At 35.8% G+C, this 17,862-nt stretch overlaps 1 protein-coding gene across 1 annotated transcript in view; it reads right to left on the bottom strand.

The window, feature by feature from the left end:
* Positions 1-17,862, bottom strand: part of HECTD1 (HECT domain containing E3 ubiquitin protein ligase 1) — a 60,103-nt gene that overhangs the window by 31,048 nt on the left and 11,193 nt on the right. Inside the window, exons 2-12 of the mRNA XM_009700188.1 lie at positions 13,177-13,411; positions 12,048-12,275; positions 8,444-8,725; positions 7,898-8,168; positions 7,504-7,580; positions 7,315-7,413; positions 6,366-6,480; positions 5,559-5,733; positions 3,971-4,109; positions 3,597-3,767; positions 2,305-2,527 (exon numbers count right to left, since the gene is read on the bottom strand). Of these exons, the coding sequence (XP_009698490.1) occupies positions 2,305-2,527; positions 3,597-3,767; positions 3,971-4,109; positions 5,559-5,733; positions 6,366-6,480; positions 7,315-7,413; positions 7,504-7,580; positions 7,898-8,168; positions 8,444-8,725; positions 12,048-12,275; positions 13,177-13,411 (2,015 nt within the window). The remainder of the gene's footprint in view (positions 1-2,304; positions 2,528-3,596; positions 3,768-3,970; positions 4,110-5,558; positions 5,734-6,365; positions 6,481-7,314; positions 7,414-7,503; positions 7,581-7,897; positions 8,169-8,443; positions 8,726-12,047; positions 12,276-13,176; positions 13,412-17,862) is intronic.

Below are 17,862 nucleotides of genomic sequence, written 5' to 3'. Positions count from 1 at the left end.
TAATCTAGCCTGAAATTAATTCAAACAACTATCTCAGTTTTAATTAAATTATATTTTGATACTGTAGTAATTAAAAGGCTGCACACTACATTTGAAACGTTAATTAGTATAATTCCAGAAAAATTGATGAGTTCATAATTTAAAAAATAAAAATTCCATATAAAAATGCAGTAATCTCATTAATGTAAAGATTACATCTCAACTTCAAAGTTAACAAGTATCCTCATCTTTCAGCATACTGATTTGATAAATATATCTTTTGAAGTCCATGCACTTGTAAAATTGCTGTTTTCCTTTTGCTCCAACAACTAACACTCTAGGTTTTTTAAATTTGCCATTTGTATTGTTGTATAATACAAAAATAAATAATCTCTATGCAAAAATAAATATGCACTCTTGAGGTATAACATTCTTCATCGCTTAAAATTCATAGCATCCAAAGAGAAGGTTTATAAAAAGAATTTTGAAGTTTCATATGCAAAATTAAAATACTGTTAATGAAACCTTTCCAAATTTCCATAATGACATTTTAACAAATTTGTTATACAGCATGATGCACAGAGAGTGTGATGATAATACACTGTTGGGAATAATTTTGGGTTCACTTAGACAGAATTTTGAGACTTACGTAAAGCTTCAGAATTACCATTAAATTTCAATTTTTGCATTGAACTCGTATTTTTTCTAAAAATTCAAACAAGTATTAAGCTAATGTGGAGAGGGGTGAGTACAGACCTTCCAAAAATGTTCATAGTATATATATTTCCCCCTCTCACCCCAACTTTCATCATGCGACACACAGTAACAATTTCCGTTACTCAACCCTCTAATTCTTGCCAGTCGTGAAGTATACCATGAGTTTAATCAGTAGTGATTTAGGACAGCAGAACATATAGTATAGTTCAGCACTTAAAGATACTATTCCGAGCCTCTACTGTACTATAGTAATTTTAGTTAACAAATACTAGTTTCTTATCTCTTAAATAAAAGAGGCTGCTGCACACGCTTAGAGCCAATGGTTAAAGTTCAGGCAAAGTCACTGCAATGTCAGCACTCTTAGTAGGTGTCTATTTGACAAAAAGTTGCAAGAAGTCTCATTTAATCCTAATTTAGCTCCTTCCCTTCCATAATATCCGTGCTAGATATCTTGTTCAAAAACTTGGGATTTATTCAATCTTTTTTAAAAGACTGATACGAAGAGACATATCTTCTTAAACTCTCAGTCTGACTTCTTTTAAGTTCTCTTCACTCCAAATTCATCTGATCCAGTCCCCATTCCACTCTTCTTGTACAGAAATAGTGAACTCTTGTCCCCATGCCCCCATCATTTGGAAGGAAGAAAGCAGAATTGGCATCCAGGGACTATGAGGATTTAAGAAAACAACCTCACGGATCTTCTTAAAATTGTATCACATGATACACAAGTGTCTCGACACAGAAATTGTTTATCTTTTAAGGTTAAAAAGAATGCAAGGCTACATTTTCTGAGTGTCATCCCCCCCTGCCCCCCCAAAAATCAAAAAACCTAGAAGTGGTTTCCAGTTGTGTTATAATCTAGAAACACACTATATCACATTCTGTCTTCATGGCCCAAAATCAATGAAGTCATTAGCACTTCATTTCTATCCTGAATAATAACATGTTCTGTTATTTCATTCAATCGCTTGTTGAAAACATAATATTGTAAAGCATTTTATGTCTGCAGGTTCATAAATACATGAACTGTTACACAAAACATGAAACAATAAAAGAGGGTTGTTTCTGCATCCAGAACAAGTGTGTATTCTGTACAGAAAATCAAAAGCACCTGTGCATTGCCAGTGCATAAGGTCTGTTCCCTTATCCTCTCTCCAACAAACAATTAAGACACTGTAATTTGTTTCCCAATCTTGATGAGAAACTTCCCATTACTTTGTCTTCAAACACATGCAATTTCATTCTGCTAGCTAGAAGCAAACAATAGATCGCCATTTCAACCTGCTTTTCCTGGGATGGCCACTACAAAGTGCTTTTAATGACAGGGGTGAAAAAATTAAGTATGCATGGAGAAGAATCAAAACAAAACGAAGTTAATACACTTCTACTGGCAAGATGTTTACTTAACACAATTCACCAAGGAAGTCAAGTTATGGTCACATGCTATCTGATAAAAAGCATCACAATTAACTGACCACCTTCCACCTGTTTACATCCTTTACTAGTTAGTAAGCCAATTCCTGCAAAACAAAATAGCTCCAATCAAATTACATAAACAAATACAACAGTCTCAAAACTTAACTTAGACTTGAATTGTAAAGAAACTACCTGAACTATCCGATCCTCCTTCAGGGCTGCCACTGGAATACATTGTGGCCAGTTTTCCATCCAATATAAATCTGAACCATCCATTACTACCATTAGATAGCTCCAGGGCTGCAGCATCACTCCATATATACAGGCAGTCCCTTCCCCTAATGATTGACCAGTCTCTCCAGTGATATGGTTTACCCTGTTGCAGTTCTTTAGCATCCTCCTGTGGTTCATCCTCCTGTAATAAAATTGTAATAAACACACAAATATAAAAAAAACACACAATACAGAAAACCCCCAACAAAACCCCAACCCATTAAAAAAAAAAAAAAAACACCAACACAAAACCAGCAAAAAAACAACACACAAAACAGACATTTTAAAAAGGCTTGAGGAGAAAAAGAATTACCCAAACCAGAAGTATAGGAAACTATACCACTTCTGTCTGTAAAATGTATCATTAAAAGTATTCTTTAATGGAATGAGATACTCTCTTAAGAAGTTTCTTTTCAGCTACAGATTTATCTACTCAACAATAACAACAACCTTCTGACTGGACCATCCACCTCTGTTCAAATCTTGTATTGTGAGAAAAGAATCACAAAACGGTTGAGGTTGGAAGGGACCTCTGGAGGCCATCTAGTCCAAATCCCTGCTCAGGCAAGGTGACCTACAGCCAGTTGCCTAGGACCATGTCCAGATAGCTTTCTAAAAAAGCCAGCCCACAACCCCCCAAAACCCCAAACAATCCAAAACCCACAGTAAAAAAGCTTAGCTATACACTTAAGGCTATAAATCTTAACTGAATGGATAACAGAAGTGGTTTGTTTTCCATTCAGTTCATCTGAGTGGTCAGTAACATGACTGTCGGAAATTGGAAAATAACTTCAACACGCACACTTAAGGTTTTCATTATGTAGAAAATTATTTTCTTTTTTATATTTTTAATACATTCCATAACAATGTTTAAAACATCTGCAATTATTTGATGCACGTACACTGAAAGAGATGAGCTTTTTTCAGGAAAGATTCATTTCATTTAGCAGTCATTTTCAAAACACTAGACAAAAACAAGTGTCAATCAACTCAACCACAAGTAAGTATGAATGTGAAAACTCAGACAATAACGCACTAACAGAAAACGAAGTTACAGAAAGCAACAACAAAAACAATTAGATCAAGTGGCATACAATAATCATTAATTTAATAGCCTAACTACCTTGCCCTGGACATTTTTCTAACAGTGAAAATTATACTAGAAGTGTTGGTTTTACAGGAACAAATAAAGCTATCAATTCTGTACTTACCTTCTCAGGTTTAGACTCTTCTTCATTTTCATCATCAGATGATGGCCCCGCCAAAGTTGACACTTTACTAATTACACCAAGTCTAGCCAGTTGGTCTAGAAAAAGATCACCACCTTTATCCACCAAATCCCTTATGATTTGCAAGGCTAGCAAATGGCCATCATCATCATCCTGTAATACATTGGGATGGAAAGTAAATAATAAGGGAAATCTCTTTACTTAAAAATATCTTTACATGCTGAACTTCACATGTGGTCACAGACGGATGCTATAAATGCTTTGCGGTTAGTTATTAACAAGTATGTGGAATCAATAAGCATAACTCCCTTTTTTGCACTGGTTTCATAAAAGAACAATATTTTCTTTCTTCCTACCTCTTGATCAAGAACTGTGGCTGTTATCTCAACCAGTACCGTAGGCAGATTGTGGCCAGCATCAGAGTCACAAACCTCTTTCAGCAGTGCCTCAGAACAAAAATGTATCATTTTTCTAATGAGGGCAAGACTTGCTTTCCTTTAAAAGAGAACACAGGGGAAAAAAACCCAACAGATTCTTACAAAGATAAAGCAGGCAGCAATCAAAGCAACAAAAAGGTTCCAGATAAAACTGCTTTAGCACTGTATTTATGCATGCTTTCAAACAAAAAAAATCTTTACATGAGTTTCAGTTCTTATTACCGGAACCAAAACTGGTTATTGTTAGTAAGTCCTAGATTATCTCTAAGAATAATTTACCTACTGATCTTTTTTGATTCTACAGCACTATGAATCTACTGTATTTTTCTCCTCAACACTTCTCTAGGCCAACCTATTCTACATTCTGTCTTTATCCACTCTTAGCGATGGCAAGTCACTTTTCTGCACACTTCATCTTCCTCTCTGGCATCCAGTGTTCCATTTCTGTCACATACTTCCCGTGTTTTGGTGAGATCCCTATAAAGTCTAAAATGACCATTAGATTATGCAGCTTTCCATATTAAGAACTACACTTAATTTGGAAGCCAATCACTTCTGTTTGGTTAAAGATGAATTTTTTATTTGACTGACTTTTAAAAGTATGATTTACTTCATTAATAAAGAAAACTTTAAAATACAGAGCACCAACTACTTCTTTCCACAACCTGCAAGAACAATTAATCATGCCCAGATTGTTAACATAGTTTCTCATTCCCTTCATTTAAAATAACCTAGTTTAAGCTTCCTATCATCAGCTCATGTAGAGCCTCTCTCCACTAGAGTCCCTTTTTATCTTGTATTTTCACCCCTTATAAACACCGGGAACACACATAAGAGATTAAGTAAACGTTATATTTGTAGTGTAAAAGGCTGAGAGGTTATGGTCAGACGCAATTTATCACAACTACTATACCACCCACTGTATTCCTTTTTAACTATTAAATTAATTACATTCTTTTCATTCTCTTTTAAAGAGGCATCCTCTCCAGTTGATTAACACTTCAGCTGTTAAGAAGTCTAAAACCTTCTAAAATAGCTTTATCCTCTCTTTCCGATTTTCCAATGAATATATCTCAATATTGTTTCATTAGTTTTCCTCTCCTAAATGAGTACTTTCATTATAGTGGCTACAAACAGCTGTAACCAAATACACAGTATACACAGTCTATACAAGCTACTATATGAACATAGTATTCTTTCATCATGCTACTTCAGTCAAGAGTATGCTTTGCTCTCCCACTTCTGACTAATCAGCCGTATTTTTTCCAAGATACTAGGTCCCCAGAAAGGAAACAAATGCTACTTAGAATACTAAGCAAAAGTCAGACTTGCAACTCTTTTCACCCACCATTTCTATTCAAACAGAAATATGTTTAAGTGTCACTTGCATTACTTAAACTTTTAGATGTTACAATTTTTAATGAAAAAAAAAAACACCTTGGCTTTTTTAAGAGTGTATTAAGAAATTCATAATATGCAAGGAAATTGTCTATCATGACAACAATACCTTATTGAAGGCAACATAGTTTGTTGAAATGTTTGTGCAAACACAGGCAATAATCTTTTCAAGTATATGGGTGCCATTTCTGGATCTCCTTTGGGTTCATTACATTCTTCCTCATCCTTGTTTGCATCTTTCTTTTTCTTCTCATCTCCTTTGTTGACAGGACACATCCAGTCCCCTGCAAAATATTTTTTTCCCCCAAAACGTTCAATGGCAAAAAACCAACCAACCAACAAAACCCTTCAAACAAATGTAAGAGTTTTCTTTACTAACATCAAAGTACCTGAACACAAATATGCATTCCTAAAAATACAAAAGTTACATATGCAAGTCTTCTTGAAGAAGACTGTTTGATAACAGGTACCACCAAAGACTGTTCACAGGAGAAGCTCAAAGTCCCTAAAGTGAACTAAATATGAGCACGTCACCACCTGTGGCTCCAGTGCCATGGAAGTCTCACAAACAGATAAAATGCAGTTCCCACATAGAAAGAAAAGATACCAGAGAAGCTACCAAGGCTGACATCCTCTGAACCCACAGCAAAATCCCAGTCTAGCCGCATTCCACAGCTGAAAAGCAGGACCACTGGCACTGCTCGTGACCAGTCAACAGTTTCTTTGGTAAACTCCATCCCTCAAGAACATGTAAAATACTAAGGTTTTTATATGTACTTTGCAGGTTAAGGAAGGTTGGTCACAAAATACTCATTTTTAAGTAAACCTTAATAGAATAAAATTCTAATAATTGAATTGCTTAACCTATATAAGCATTTCTACTAGCAAGAGTATGGAATTAAAAAACTGCACCCACCTGGAGACTGAAGAATGGCTACTACTTCACTGTGCCCCCTTTCGCGAGCTTTGTCTAAAGGAGTTTTCCCATCTTCATCTCTCAAATCAGGGTTTGCACCATGTCGTAAGAGAGTCTGAGAACAAATATTTTTAAATATTAGAAAAAAACATTAAGATGCCTTCTTCCAAAATAGTAAACGTGTTTTTCATACATCTTTCCTACACTTTTCTCATGCTTGTAAGCAAAGTTAGAACTTTCTATAACTCTAGAGTTAATATAAAATCACTTTTATTCACATTACTGCCCTATGAAATGTCCTAATGAAAAAGTTGTATTTTGATAAACACTGTAAAGAACATGCTCTGGTGAGACCCACCCCGCAGTACTGCCTTCACCTGTGGGGCCCCCAACACAAGAAGGACATGGACCTGTTGGAGCGAGTACAGAGGAGGCCACAAAGATGATCAGAGGGCTGGAGCACCTCTCCTATGAGGACAGGCTGAGAGAGTTGAGGTTGTTCAGCCTGGAGAAGAAAAGGCTCCAGGGAGACCTTAGAGCCACCTTCCAGTACTTAAAGGGGGCCTACAAGCAAGCTGGGGAGGGACTTTTTACAAGGACATGCAGTGATAGGACAAGGGGCAAAGGCTTTAAACTGGAAGAGGGAAGATTTAGGTTAGATATAAGGAAGCAGTTCTTCACTGTGAGGGTGGTGAGGCACTGGCACAGGTTGCCCAGAGAAGCTGTGGCTGCCCCATCCCTGGAAGTGTTCAAGGCCAGGTTGGATGGGGCTTTGAGCAACCTGGTCTAGTGGGAGGTGTCCCTGCCCATGGCAGGGGGGTTGGAACTAGATGATCTTTAAGATCTCTTCCAACCAAACCATTCTATGATATGGCATCGAACACATTTTGTACAGAACAAGGCAAAAAGTCAGTATGTAAGGCTTTCTAAGTGTCAGTTTAAATCATACCTTTGCTACCTGAGGTCTTCCAAAACATGCTGCATAATGTAATGAGGACGACCTCTGACCTCGGTTAACATCAGCACCCCTTTCACAGAGGAATTCTACCTGTTAAACAAGAAAAAGGAAACTAGTTTTTTTCACTTCTTTCTTTACATAAATAATCTAAGTTTTTAAGATTCTATAAAACTAATTTACCATTTCCTGAGTTCCAAAAGCTGAGGCCCAGTTTAAAAGAGTTTGCCCCACATCGTCCATGAAATTTACTTCAAAAGCTGAAAGATACCGTTAAATAAAATAATTTATAATTCTGGGACCTTTAAATAAACTTCAGTGTTCTTTAAATAAAGAGCAGATCTAAAAAAAAATTAAACATCTTCAATAATTCTAGGGAAGCATTTATGCCCTTAATTGCACATAAAAAAAAAAGTAGCATAGGAATTATTACTAATAAGACCTGTTGTGTATTAACAAAATAAGTGAACATGTATATAAAAATTTTCAAGGTACTACCTAAGCATTTGTTATGACACCATAGATTATAAAAATACCTTATTTATCTCATTTTCTTCTTCACAGTATTTTTGCTTACCTCCTGTGTCAATAGCATCTATTAGTGCATCAGTATCCTTACTGCGGATGCAATCTATCAGCTGCCGATGAGAACGTTCCCCAGAACTATCCAGTCTTCGCAATCCTGGGATTCTGCCTGTAGATCCAGCACTGGATTTTGGCAGGGCTTTTCTCCCTTCGAACAGTAGCACCAAAAGAAGATCTACTAACCGCATGGTATCCAGTACACATCTCTCATCACCCTGCAACGCACTTTCTATAGAATCTGGAAGTTCAGATCTTAGGAGATCCTGGAAATAATTAAAAGTCTGAACAATAAAAAATATACAGGGCTTTAGAAAATACTATCAGAATTGGGTTTCATTTCCATATGAAATGTTTGCTTTTTTCCCCTCTTTATAAATAACCTACGTGCATACGTCTGTGTATGTATATATATAAAAATAAAATCTATAAATCTGTGTATCTTATATATAAATAGCAATACATATCTTGCATATATTAAAGCACATGAAGGGAAAAACCCTATGAGAACAAAAAGCTGTAACGTAAAAGGATTTCTTACATGTGTTACTACTGGAGAGCCTCTACACAGGGTTGACAACAGGCTTACAATAGTTGACACCTGATTACTTAATTTAGAGTCTGCAGCTGTAGATGGTGCTCCAGTGCTAGTCCGTCCAGGTTTGCAAGCCGAAGATGGTCCTGATGCTGTCCCACCAGCAGCTGCCATGCGAGATAACAACTCCTCAGTTAATCCATGCTTAGCTAATGGGGCTGGGTCAACTCCACGCCGTGTGAATCTGTCAGCTAATGAAGCAAAGCATCTCAGAGCTCCATCTGAAACCTAAAAAAGAAGTGCAAGAGAAATGATGAAAAATCCGTTACTTCAAATGAGAAGATGCTAAAGGGATATTCACAAGAATACAGGACACACAGAAGCAGCTGATTTCCCCATGTTCCCTTCAAAGTCAATGAACAGAGAAACCAAGCTTTTTAAGCCAGAAACTTGGAGTCAGAACCCAACAATGCTCTGAACTGCTCACTGAAGGACTGTATTGTTGTTGGGTTTTTTTCCTCCTTTCTCTCTGTTGATGATATATAGAAATCAAGGAAACTCTTCTTCTTTGTCTGAAGTTCAGCATTGTGAGCATCTCCTTAACTATATGAGCAAAACTCCAAATCAATCTAGAAAGATATATTTAATAATCAAATTGTCAAATTAATAGATGTTGGAAGCACATTTTTTAAAGTTTTTAGTTACAGATGTTCTTACAGGAAACACAACTATTTATAATCCCCATGAGCAATGGTCTATTCTGACAATACAGTTTGAAAAAAAAAACACAACAAACAAAAACAATCCACTGCTTGATATTGAAATATGGTATGTTTCATCTTCTGGTTGTTTTGATGTTAGAAATTGTTAAGGCAGCCTTCTAATAATAAAACTTTTAAAACTCACCAAAAAAAAAAACAAAACAAAAAGAAAATGCACTATGAGGTTTTACTTCCTAACTTTTACACATTTACTGAATTTCAAATTTGTTCCTCAAAGGACAAGGAAGACAAAAATTTCTCTGCAGTTTTATCTCCTATATTTATAGAATACAAAATCTTCTAATATGTTATATTTGACAATCAAAACTAATATTATGCTAATATTACAATGTTATATTAATTTGGTGCTTTCTACTAAAAAAAATGCTATCAAATAAGCCATTAGCTGAGGCACCAGCTCAGAACTCCCACAGTACTAAATTGACAGTGAAGTCTGATAGTTAAAGCTGTATTTAAAGGTCTACATACTTCTTTTAAGTAAAAGAAATTTTCAATGAGATCAAGCTTAAAAATAGGACAAACTGGGAAAAGCCAATTTTACCCTTGGATAACCCAGTCTGTCCACTGAACACCTGACCCAGTGATATGCAAGTATTTTTGTGACAATAAAATACAAACTCCCAAATTTAGGTTTGTCACTAAAGAGGAAAAAAACCCAACCAACCCAAAACCAAACAGTGACGCTGTTAAAACGAGGCTTACTGATGATCCTCTTAACAATACAGAAAAAAATACTGCTGGTCAACTGTCCAGGAAAAGATCCAACTTATTTTTCTGTTGGTGTTGAAAAGAAAGAAGGTTTTGCCTTCAACATCTCTCTCATCTATACACTAAAAGTGTCTCCATCTTTCAGATCAAGAGGTTTGCATAGGCATATCAAGATGAGCTGCTTCAGGCACATTTGCCTTCGTAGACGTACAGCAGCAAACTAGACTGGTGTCAAGAAATAGTTAAAAAAAACAAAAATAAAAAAACCACCCACAAACCAAAAAACCCATGCTTTACCAAACTCTAAATTAGTTCTTACTCCCTAAAAATGTCACCAACTTCTAGCACAGCCCATTTTCAAAATGAATGTCAGCTATCATGTGCCAACGGCTTAAAGACAGTTACCCATCAACACACAGAACAAGATTAGAGTATTAGCCAGACTTCATGAAGTTAAAATCTTAAAACCCCATTAAGTTTGCAAGTACTTGAAAAACGAAGTTTCTCCTGAATAAATGCAAAGCATGCTAAGCTTCTGGCATGGTCCCTGCATGCCAAGCATTCTGATTTATCAGTACTCTTTCGCAAGGGATTTTTTCTTTAACTTGTAATGGTCACTACTCATGTTCCTCGGCATTTTGCTACAGTTCTTTGATAGCACAATGGATAAACAATTCTGCCAATCTTTATGTAATCCGTATATACTTCATGGATTTTTACCAGAACAGCTCTGTCAGAAACACGCAAGGTTCAGCTTATTTAAACACACCACATCAGTGGCATCAGTTTACAAAGCAAAAGAGTACTGTGGAAGGTATTTACATTTCTTCTCACAAATTGCAAGTTTAGTAGAAAGGTTAAAAAACCAAACTTATAGTAAGCTGTTCTTGGGGCCACATTCATCTGGTCTGAGCTCTTCCCTCAAGTGATGTTACTAACTGGCAGCCCACACAAAAAGTGACCAAATCCAACAGTGTAAAAGGATGAGGGGAGGAACAACAAAACTTTACAAAGGAAGTTACTGGGCAAATCCTTAATACACACCCAACATTCACTGTAAATCCTGAGGCTTGTTTCACACAAAACATGTTTCTCAAGGATACCAGTACAGATTTACTTCTTATCTTCTGGGTTACTCCAATCTTAAGCACACTTACCTTAAGGCTTAACTGCTAAAAGATTAAGTTAATTTGAACTCCCATTCAGACCTCCAACAGCCCCAGCATTTGCTTTTTTCTAACACAGTATAAATTGGGAAACAGTTCAAATACTACAGACTTACAGTCTAAATTACAGAATTAGCTTGCCTGAGATGATCAGTGCATTAATAAAGTTACATAATGTCTAACAAACATGGTAGCTTGTTCTGAAATGGCTAGTGTGACAGTCCCCTGCCAACTGGGTCTTTCAAAAAGATCTAAAAAAAAAAAAGTTAAAAACAACAAACGCAGCTCACTGGCAAAAGGATTTAGTCTCCCAAATATGATGTGCTTAATAAACCAGACCAGGAGGAGGCAGGGCAGGTGTAGAGAAAGGAATGAGGACAGAGGTGGGGGCAAAATGGGGACTGAGAATGGTACAGACAAGAAGCCTGGCCAGAGTACAGAAACAGTTCGGTTAAATAGCTATTGCATTGCAAAGCATTAGTATGATATACACAAAAGGACTCTACTAGTAGGAAGATAATTCCTCTAGGATTCATTTTCTAGATTTTACAAGGACTACTACATCTCAAGTTAATAAAACTGCAATAAAGAAGTGGTGCTGCATCTATAGTAGTACTACTCTAGGCTGGCTTCCAATGTAACATTTTAGCATTGATTGTGAATGTTTTTATCGCTTCTCTTAGTTTGGCAAAAGAAAAACAAACCAGATTGATTTTTGTCTCTCATTTATGCTCATTTTAATAGTGACTGAGGTGCAGACGTAGAACAATGATTACTTTAGAAAGTATTTCGAAATGCACTGAAAAAGTTACAGGATTTTTTTCAATGAAGTTTTCAGAGGTTAAATAAGATCATATTCATGCAACAGTGCTGAGTCAAATGCTAAGCAGTATTTTTATCTTGGAACATAATAGAAGTTAAATTCACAGCATACTGAGCCAACTATTACATTACCTGATGGTCTTCATGTTTTAATAAACTAGACAGTGATTCCACACAGATCTCTAAAGAAGAATCCTGAGGTTCCATTTTGCCGCAGAGTCTGGATACTACAGCCATAGCTGAATGCAAAGTATCTTTATGAACAAGGTGTCCACTGTCACGAATGAATGTCAAAACACAATTCAACCCTCCAGCTTCAAACACAGCTCCTGATTCACGGGTACAAATTAATTCTAACACCTATGACAAAATGAAATTTAGTTAGAATGAAGAATACACAAGAAGTCAGTTGTTTGTTTATATCCATCTACAGAACTGGTTAAGAAAATGAAACAATAGAACAACAGAAAAAAAACCCCACCTCTTCTTCAACACCCAGAAGGGGCCAAAGCCTCCAGTACTCTAATAGTTACAGTTTTCTTAAAAAATACAGAAGTGAATACAAGAACATCCCCCAATAGCATTGTCATACCAGGTGTTCATGAGAGACAGCTAGATAATAGTATCTTTTCCTGGGAGAATTAAGTCTTTGGATAATACACAACTGAGAGCTCTGAAACTTCCAAGAGTACTGTTACTCCAGTACTCCAGTGATGTACTTCTGAGTAGATTAGAACTAGTAAATAGGAAATACATGCATAAAGTCTGATGCCATAGTAATCAAGGACTCAAACTATATGCTATCACATGGCCATGAGTTATGCTTTAAACAAGAGATTTTAAGGGTCTTGTAAATTTTTCTGAAAACTTTCACAAGGGTGCAAAGGAGCTGTGTCTAGCGCTACTGAAGAGACAGCAATTTTTTACAGCAGGTAATTTATCTATATCTGGAGCAATTATTCATTCCTTTTTAGCATAAAATTAGCCCTTCGCATTCCAGTCATGCAAGATAAACAGCAAAGCTTTCTTCTATTATTTTTTTTTCTTTTTCTGTACTTTATTTTTAAAGGAATCTCAGCTTTGAAGATCACCAGACTGACAGTAAAGATAAGCAGCATTGCTGGCACATATATTTTTATCGTACTTCATGTTTTTGCTCTCACATTTTAATAAAATAAATAGGATGAGAAGATGATGAAACTCTTCAGAAACAGATTTTCCAGGCCCTTCTTAAAAACAAAAGGTTCTTCAGTACACATACCTTCACACACTGCTCAGCCAAATCTCTGCTCGTTCTGTTGTTAAGTTCAACAACTACTAAACGATTACAAAGTGCTTTGATAGCTCCATCCACTCCCACAATCCTACGGGTGCATTCAGCTGATACATCCAGGTAATACGTTATGGCACGAGCTGTTACTTCTAATACATTGTCTGGAGCACTTTCATCGAGAAAAATTTTGCACAGTGCTGGTAAAAAAGTTCGAGGAGGGCATCTACAGGAAAAAAAAAAACACACAACACCACATTAAGTTGTGTGAGTTTCTCTACATTAAGTAATTTTATACACTTTCACATTAATAGATTAACGCTTTTCACGCTGACATGATTTGCTCAATTAGTTTACAGTTGGTTCAGAGCACCCATTTAGAACACCAGGATGCAGGCATCTCATACACAGCCCAAAATTCAAACCAGTGAACTGAAAAGACACTGTATTTGAGGAGAAAGCCAGCAGGAAAAAAAAAAAAAAAAAAATTCTTGAAGTTTTACAATCGTACAGGCAAAATTAATCCTCTTGGTAAATTACTTTAGGAATTAACCTCACATCACACATTTTTTCTTAACAGAGCTTCAAGGCTCATGATGATAAATAGCTACTTAACCATGAAGTATTATGTTCAATACAAAGACTAAAGATTTTGGTTTTGCCACACAGTTTAATTCTCCGAGTAGTCCTTCTTCCCTATGTTATAAACATTCTCATTTGTCGTTCTATCCTCTTTCAGCCCCCACCACCACCTCATTCTTTTTTCCTAACCACACTGAGAACATATTTAATTCATTTAGTTTGCTTCTATTGCATTTTCTCTTCATATCCAGGCCGCTGTAGCCTCTGGCTCTGCTCTTTATTGTTAGCCTCATTTCCACATGCAAGGACGGTCAAGAACATCCCCACAAAACGAAATAAGTAAGCTGCAACAGTCCTTCTTCAATCCCTCTGACATAACACAACACAAACTAAAACGGATGGTCATAATAATGTTTTTGACTATTATGGCAGCTGTAGTTAAGGCTGATTTGGATCAAAAGTTTCAAGACATGCAGCTATACTTTAAGACAATTTATCTTCCAACAGCACACTTATTTAGTGATAAATAACTTAACATAATGATTGTTCACTGCAGTCATAGAAGACTTTCAAGGTGGTGGTGGAGAATTAAGTGAAGGCGATATATGCCGTAACAGTAGTAGTTGAAGTAACTGGATACCTCATTCCTAGATGTAGGGAATCAGGCTAAATTTACACAAAGCAAATATTGCAACTTTTTCTTAAACTAAGGGTTTGGTCTGCAAAAGAAGGCCTAAAACTTTTCTAAATTCAAAAGAGAAAGAACAAAAATAATAGCATGTTTTTTGGTCTGGAAGACAGGTGAAGTACTCGTTGACGAATCATTCTGAAGACTAACTCAGAGGTCATTCAGTATCCCATCTGGTATGCAAAGTGACTCAGACAAAGGTACCAAATACTGGGACAGGAAAATGCTAATAGTTTCCTTAAAGATCTGGCCATGTTTTATGAAGTAATTAAATAATATTGCCTGACAAATAAATACATTACCCAATGTATTAATGAAGTGAAGCTTCAATGATGCTAAATCATGTATTTAATACTTATATTAGCCTACCCAGCCAATCTGTCTATTGTTCTTAAGAAATTTGCTATTTAACTCCACATCTTTCTTAAGAGTTTACACAGTGACTTTGCATTTTAAAGATGTTACTCACTAGGAAAAAAAAAAGTCTGAAATTTGTACGCATTATTAGATGACTACCATGCAATGACACAAGCAGCATTTCAGTACATAAAATTTAAAGTACAGTGTGCTACCTGTTCAAGTGTTTTGGTGTTGGATCTTTTACACTGCATTTTATGGAACACCAGACAGATCACTGAAATATTGCTATGGACAGTGTTCTTCAAACATTATATTGCAAAAAAAATTTTTCTTAATTTGTGTTTATTAGTAAAACGAAACAAACCAAAACCACACACATATAACCAAGTGGAAGGTAAGGAGCTCCACTGTCTCCACTGTAATACTAGCAAGTAGTAGTATAAACCATTTTTCTTAGATTTCCAAAGACAGCAGCAGGAAAAAACCTCTAGATTTTTGCAGGGAGTTAAAAGCAATACTTAGCAAATCTAGAATTTACTTTTTTTCTATGACTTAACTGTTTATAAAAAGTCAGCACAAATAGAACTTAGCTGTATTTTTTGAACATGGAAATTTTAACAATTGGAAGAAATCCGTTACTGTCCTTAAAACACCTGTCCACAACAGTCAATTACCCAGCAGATACAGCAAAAATACAAAGTTACTAAGAGCCTATCATTTATATTTGCCAGCACATAAATGCCAGTGCACTGTATCAGCAATGCTCTTATAAAAACACAGCTCACTGGCAAAAACTAAAAGGTTGGGGTTTTGTTAAAATTACTTTTTGCCAGAACCTCCAGCTATATTAGTCAGAGACCATACTTTTTCACTTAGGAGGCAAATAACAACCTCCACTTGCTGTCAGGACATTTGTTTTCTGACTTAGAGAAATGATTTCCAGTCCTCCAATAAGGAAACCAAGTTGCATCATAAGGTTTCAGGAAGAAACCGTAGATTTGTCATACACTTAACCTGTGGAAATTACTTGGTTCTCAAAATAAAAAGCTACCCAGACTTCAACTGCTTTTGTAGACTATGGTATTGCACATTGAATTCCTATAAAAGCAGCAATAATAAGAACTTCATCTGTTCTGAAAAAATTAATTATTTACCTTTTCTGAAAATAGCAAGCAATCTAATTTTAACAAGGGCTGTGACAGAAAATTCTTTCAAGCTACTTCAACCACTGAGCTCTATGTACTTGATACTTGTTTCTTTTAACAATTGAGGTTTGGTTTGGGGGGATTTTGTTGGGTATTTTTTTAAGTTTTGCTCAATATTGCTAGTAGCCAGGAAGTTGAGAGCTAGACTACACCGTGCAGAAGAGGCAGCAGAAACATTTCATAAATATTTTTTAAGGACAATAATGAAGACTGAAGAGAAAAAAGGAGGAAAAAAAAAGCAATACTGAAGCTTTAATTTAAGTGCTAAGTTCCCCCCCACCTTTTTCTGCAGCAAATCAAGAAACAACATACACAAAATCACAGGCTTGAAAGTAAAACAAGACAAAACACACCAGTTTTGTGGTACAGATTTTTATGCATTATCCACACCAGTACACACTAATTTACTGCAAACTAAACATTTGTGATGCATGTTATCTTTAATATTTTTTTCTTTTAGAAGTTAATTCATTGTATTTCAATGCAGAACTCATTAAATAATTTTAAACACTTGCCTGTTACCTAACAATGAAAAAAGTCTAGCCTTCTAATTGAATGCTCTGAACCAACTATAAACTAATCTAACAAATCATATAATCAATGTGTAACAGAAAAATGCATAGTAAAAAAAGTGAAAACCAGGATGGTTTATGAAGAAGCATCAGACATATCATGAGGCACATAAAGATAATATAAAGCTTGATCGTTATTACAGCTCATATAAATTTAGAATTAATATAAGTGTAAACTTCATTTTTCTCAGACATTGTTATCAGGAACATGGGGGGGAGGGGGGATCAAACTGGAATTTTTGTCAGTCTCCAAGACAGCAAACAAGAGCTGCTGCTTCTATTTTAGCACACAATATGTACAGTTGTGCCACCTTCTTCTCCCTCATGTCCTTCTCAACCCAAACAATTTGGTTCAAGTTTTACACAGTACAGTAATACAAATTAAGTTATTATCTCTAAAGTCATACCAGGCAATAAAACACGTGCAGAAGTCTGAAGTATTTCCAAGGAAAGTAAAACAGACAGACCTGGATTCTATCAGCCCTGAGTCTCTGCCAGTAAGACTGTCAAAAAGTATTTTTGTTATTGTTTTATAAACACTGCCTTAACAATCTATTATATACAACTACTACTTTTTCAAAGAGGTCATAGCTGGCAAGAGAGTCAACTTTTTTTTTTTCAAGCCCCAAAGGTTGACAGTAACACTGACATCGACTTTGAAAATAAAGTCATCAATTGTATTCTCTGATACAAAAGACACATTTGGCCAATGCAGTCCACAGTACACCAATTTGCCTAGATAGGACCACTACGCTACTTCGTCTACTGCTCTGTAATATTATTTCAGGTCAAGACATGGCTATACTTTGTTCTAAGCAGCACAGTTCTTTAACATTTTGAACTTGTAATGATATTAGCAGAAAAAAAAAATATGTTTACTACGCCAGCCAAGTATACAAGGTTCTTCACTACTCCCTATATAACAGTATTTCTGGCCAGCTACAGACTTTTTCTAATTCTATGAAAACACATTTATCAAGCTATATTTGTATGCATTTCTGAAATACATCGTCAAGAACCCATGCCCAAGCCTCTTCAGATAAGTTTTTCACTCTGTGGATGTCAAGAGCTTGAGAGAAGACAAAAAAAAAATATATATTAATATATGTAAATTATTTCATAGAATTTAAATGGTATCCCATTTGTGCAGATTGTTAGATGGTAAATTTCTGTGCTGAACTAAGTGAAACAATCCAGCAGCAGGAGTTTCTGGTGAACAAATGTAATTGACTGGCCTTCAGTAACATCACCTAAGCGAGCAGGCAGGAAT

The sequence above is a fragment of the Cariama cristata genome, unplaced genomic scaffold (assembly GCF_000690535.1).
Source record: "Cariama cristata isolate BGI_N322 unplaced genomic scaffold, ASM69053v1 scaffold37165, whole genome shotgun sequence".
Classification (NCBI taxonomy): domain Eukaryota; kingdom Metazoa; phylum Chordata; class Aves; order Cariamiformes; family Cariamidae; genus Cariama; species Cariama cristata.
This window is presented reverse-complemented; position numbering and strand designations above follow the sequence as displayed.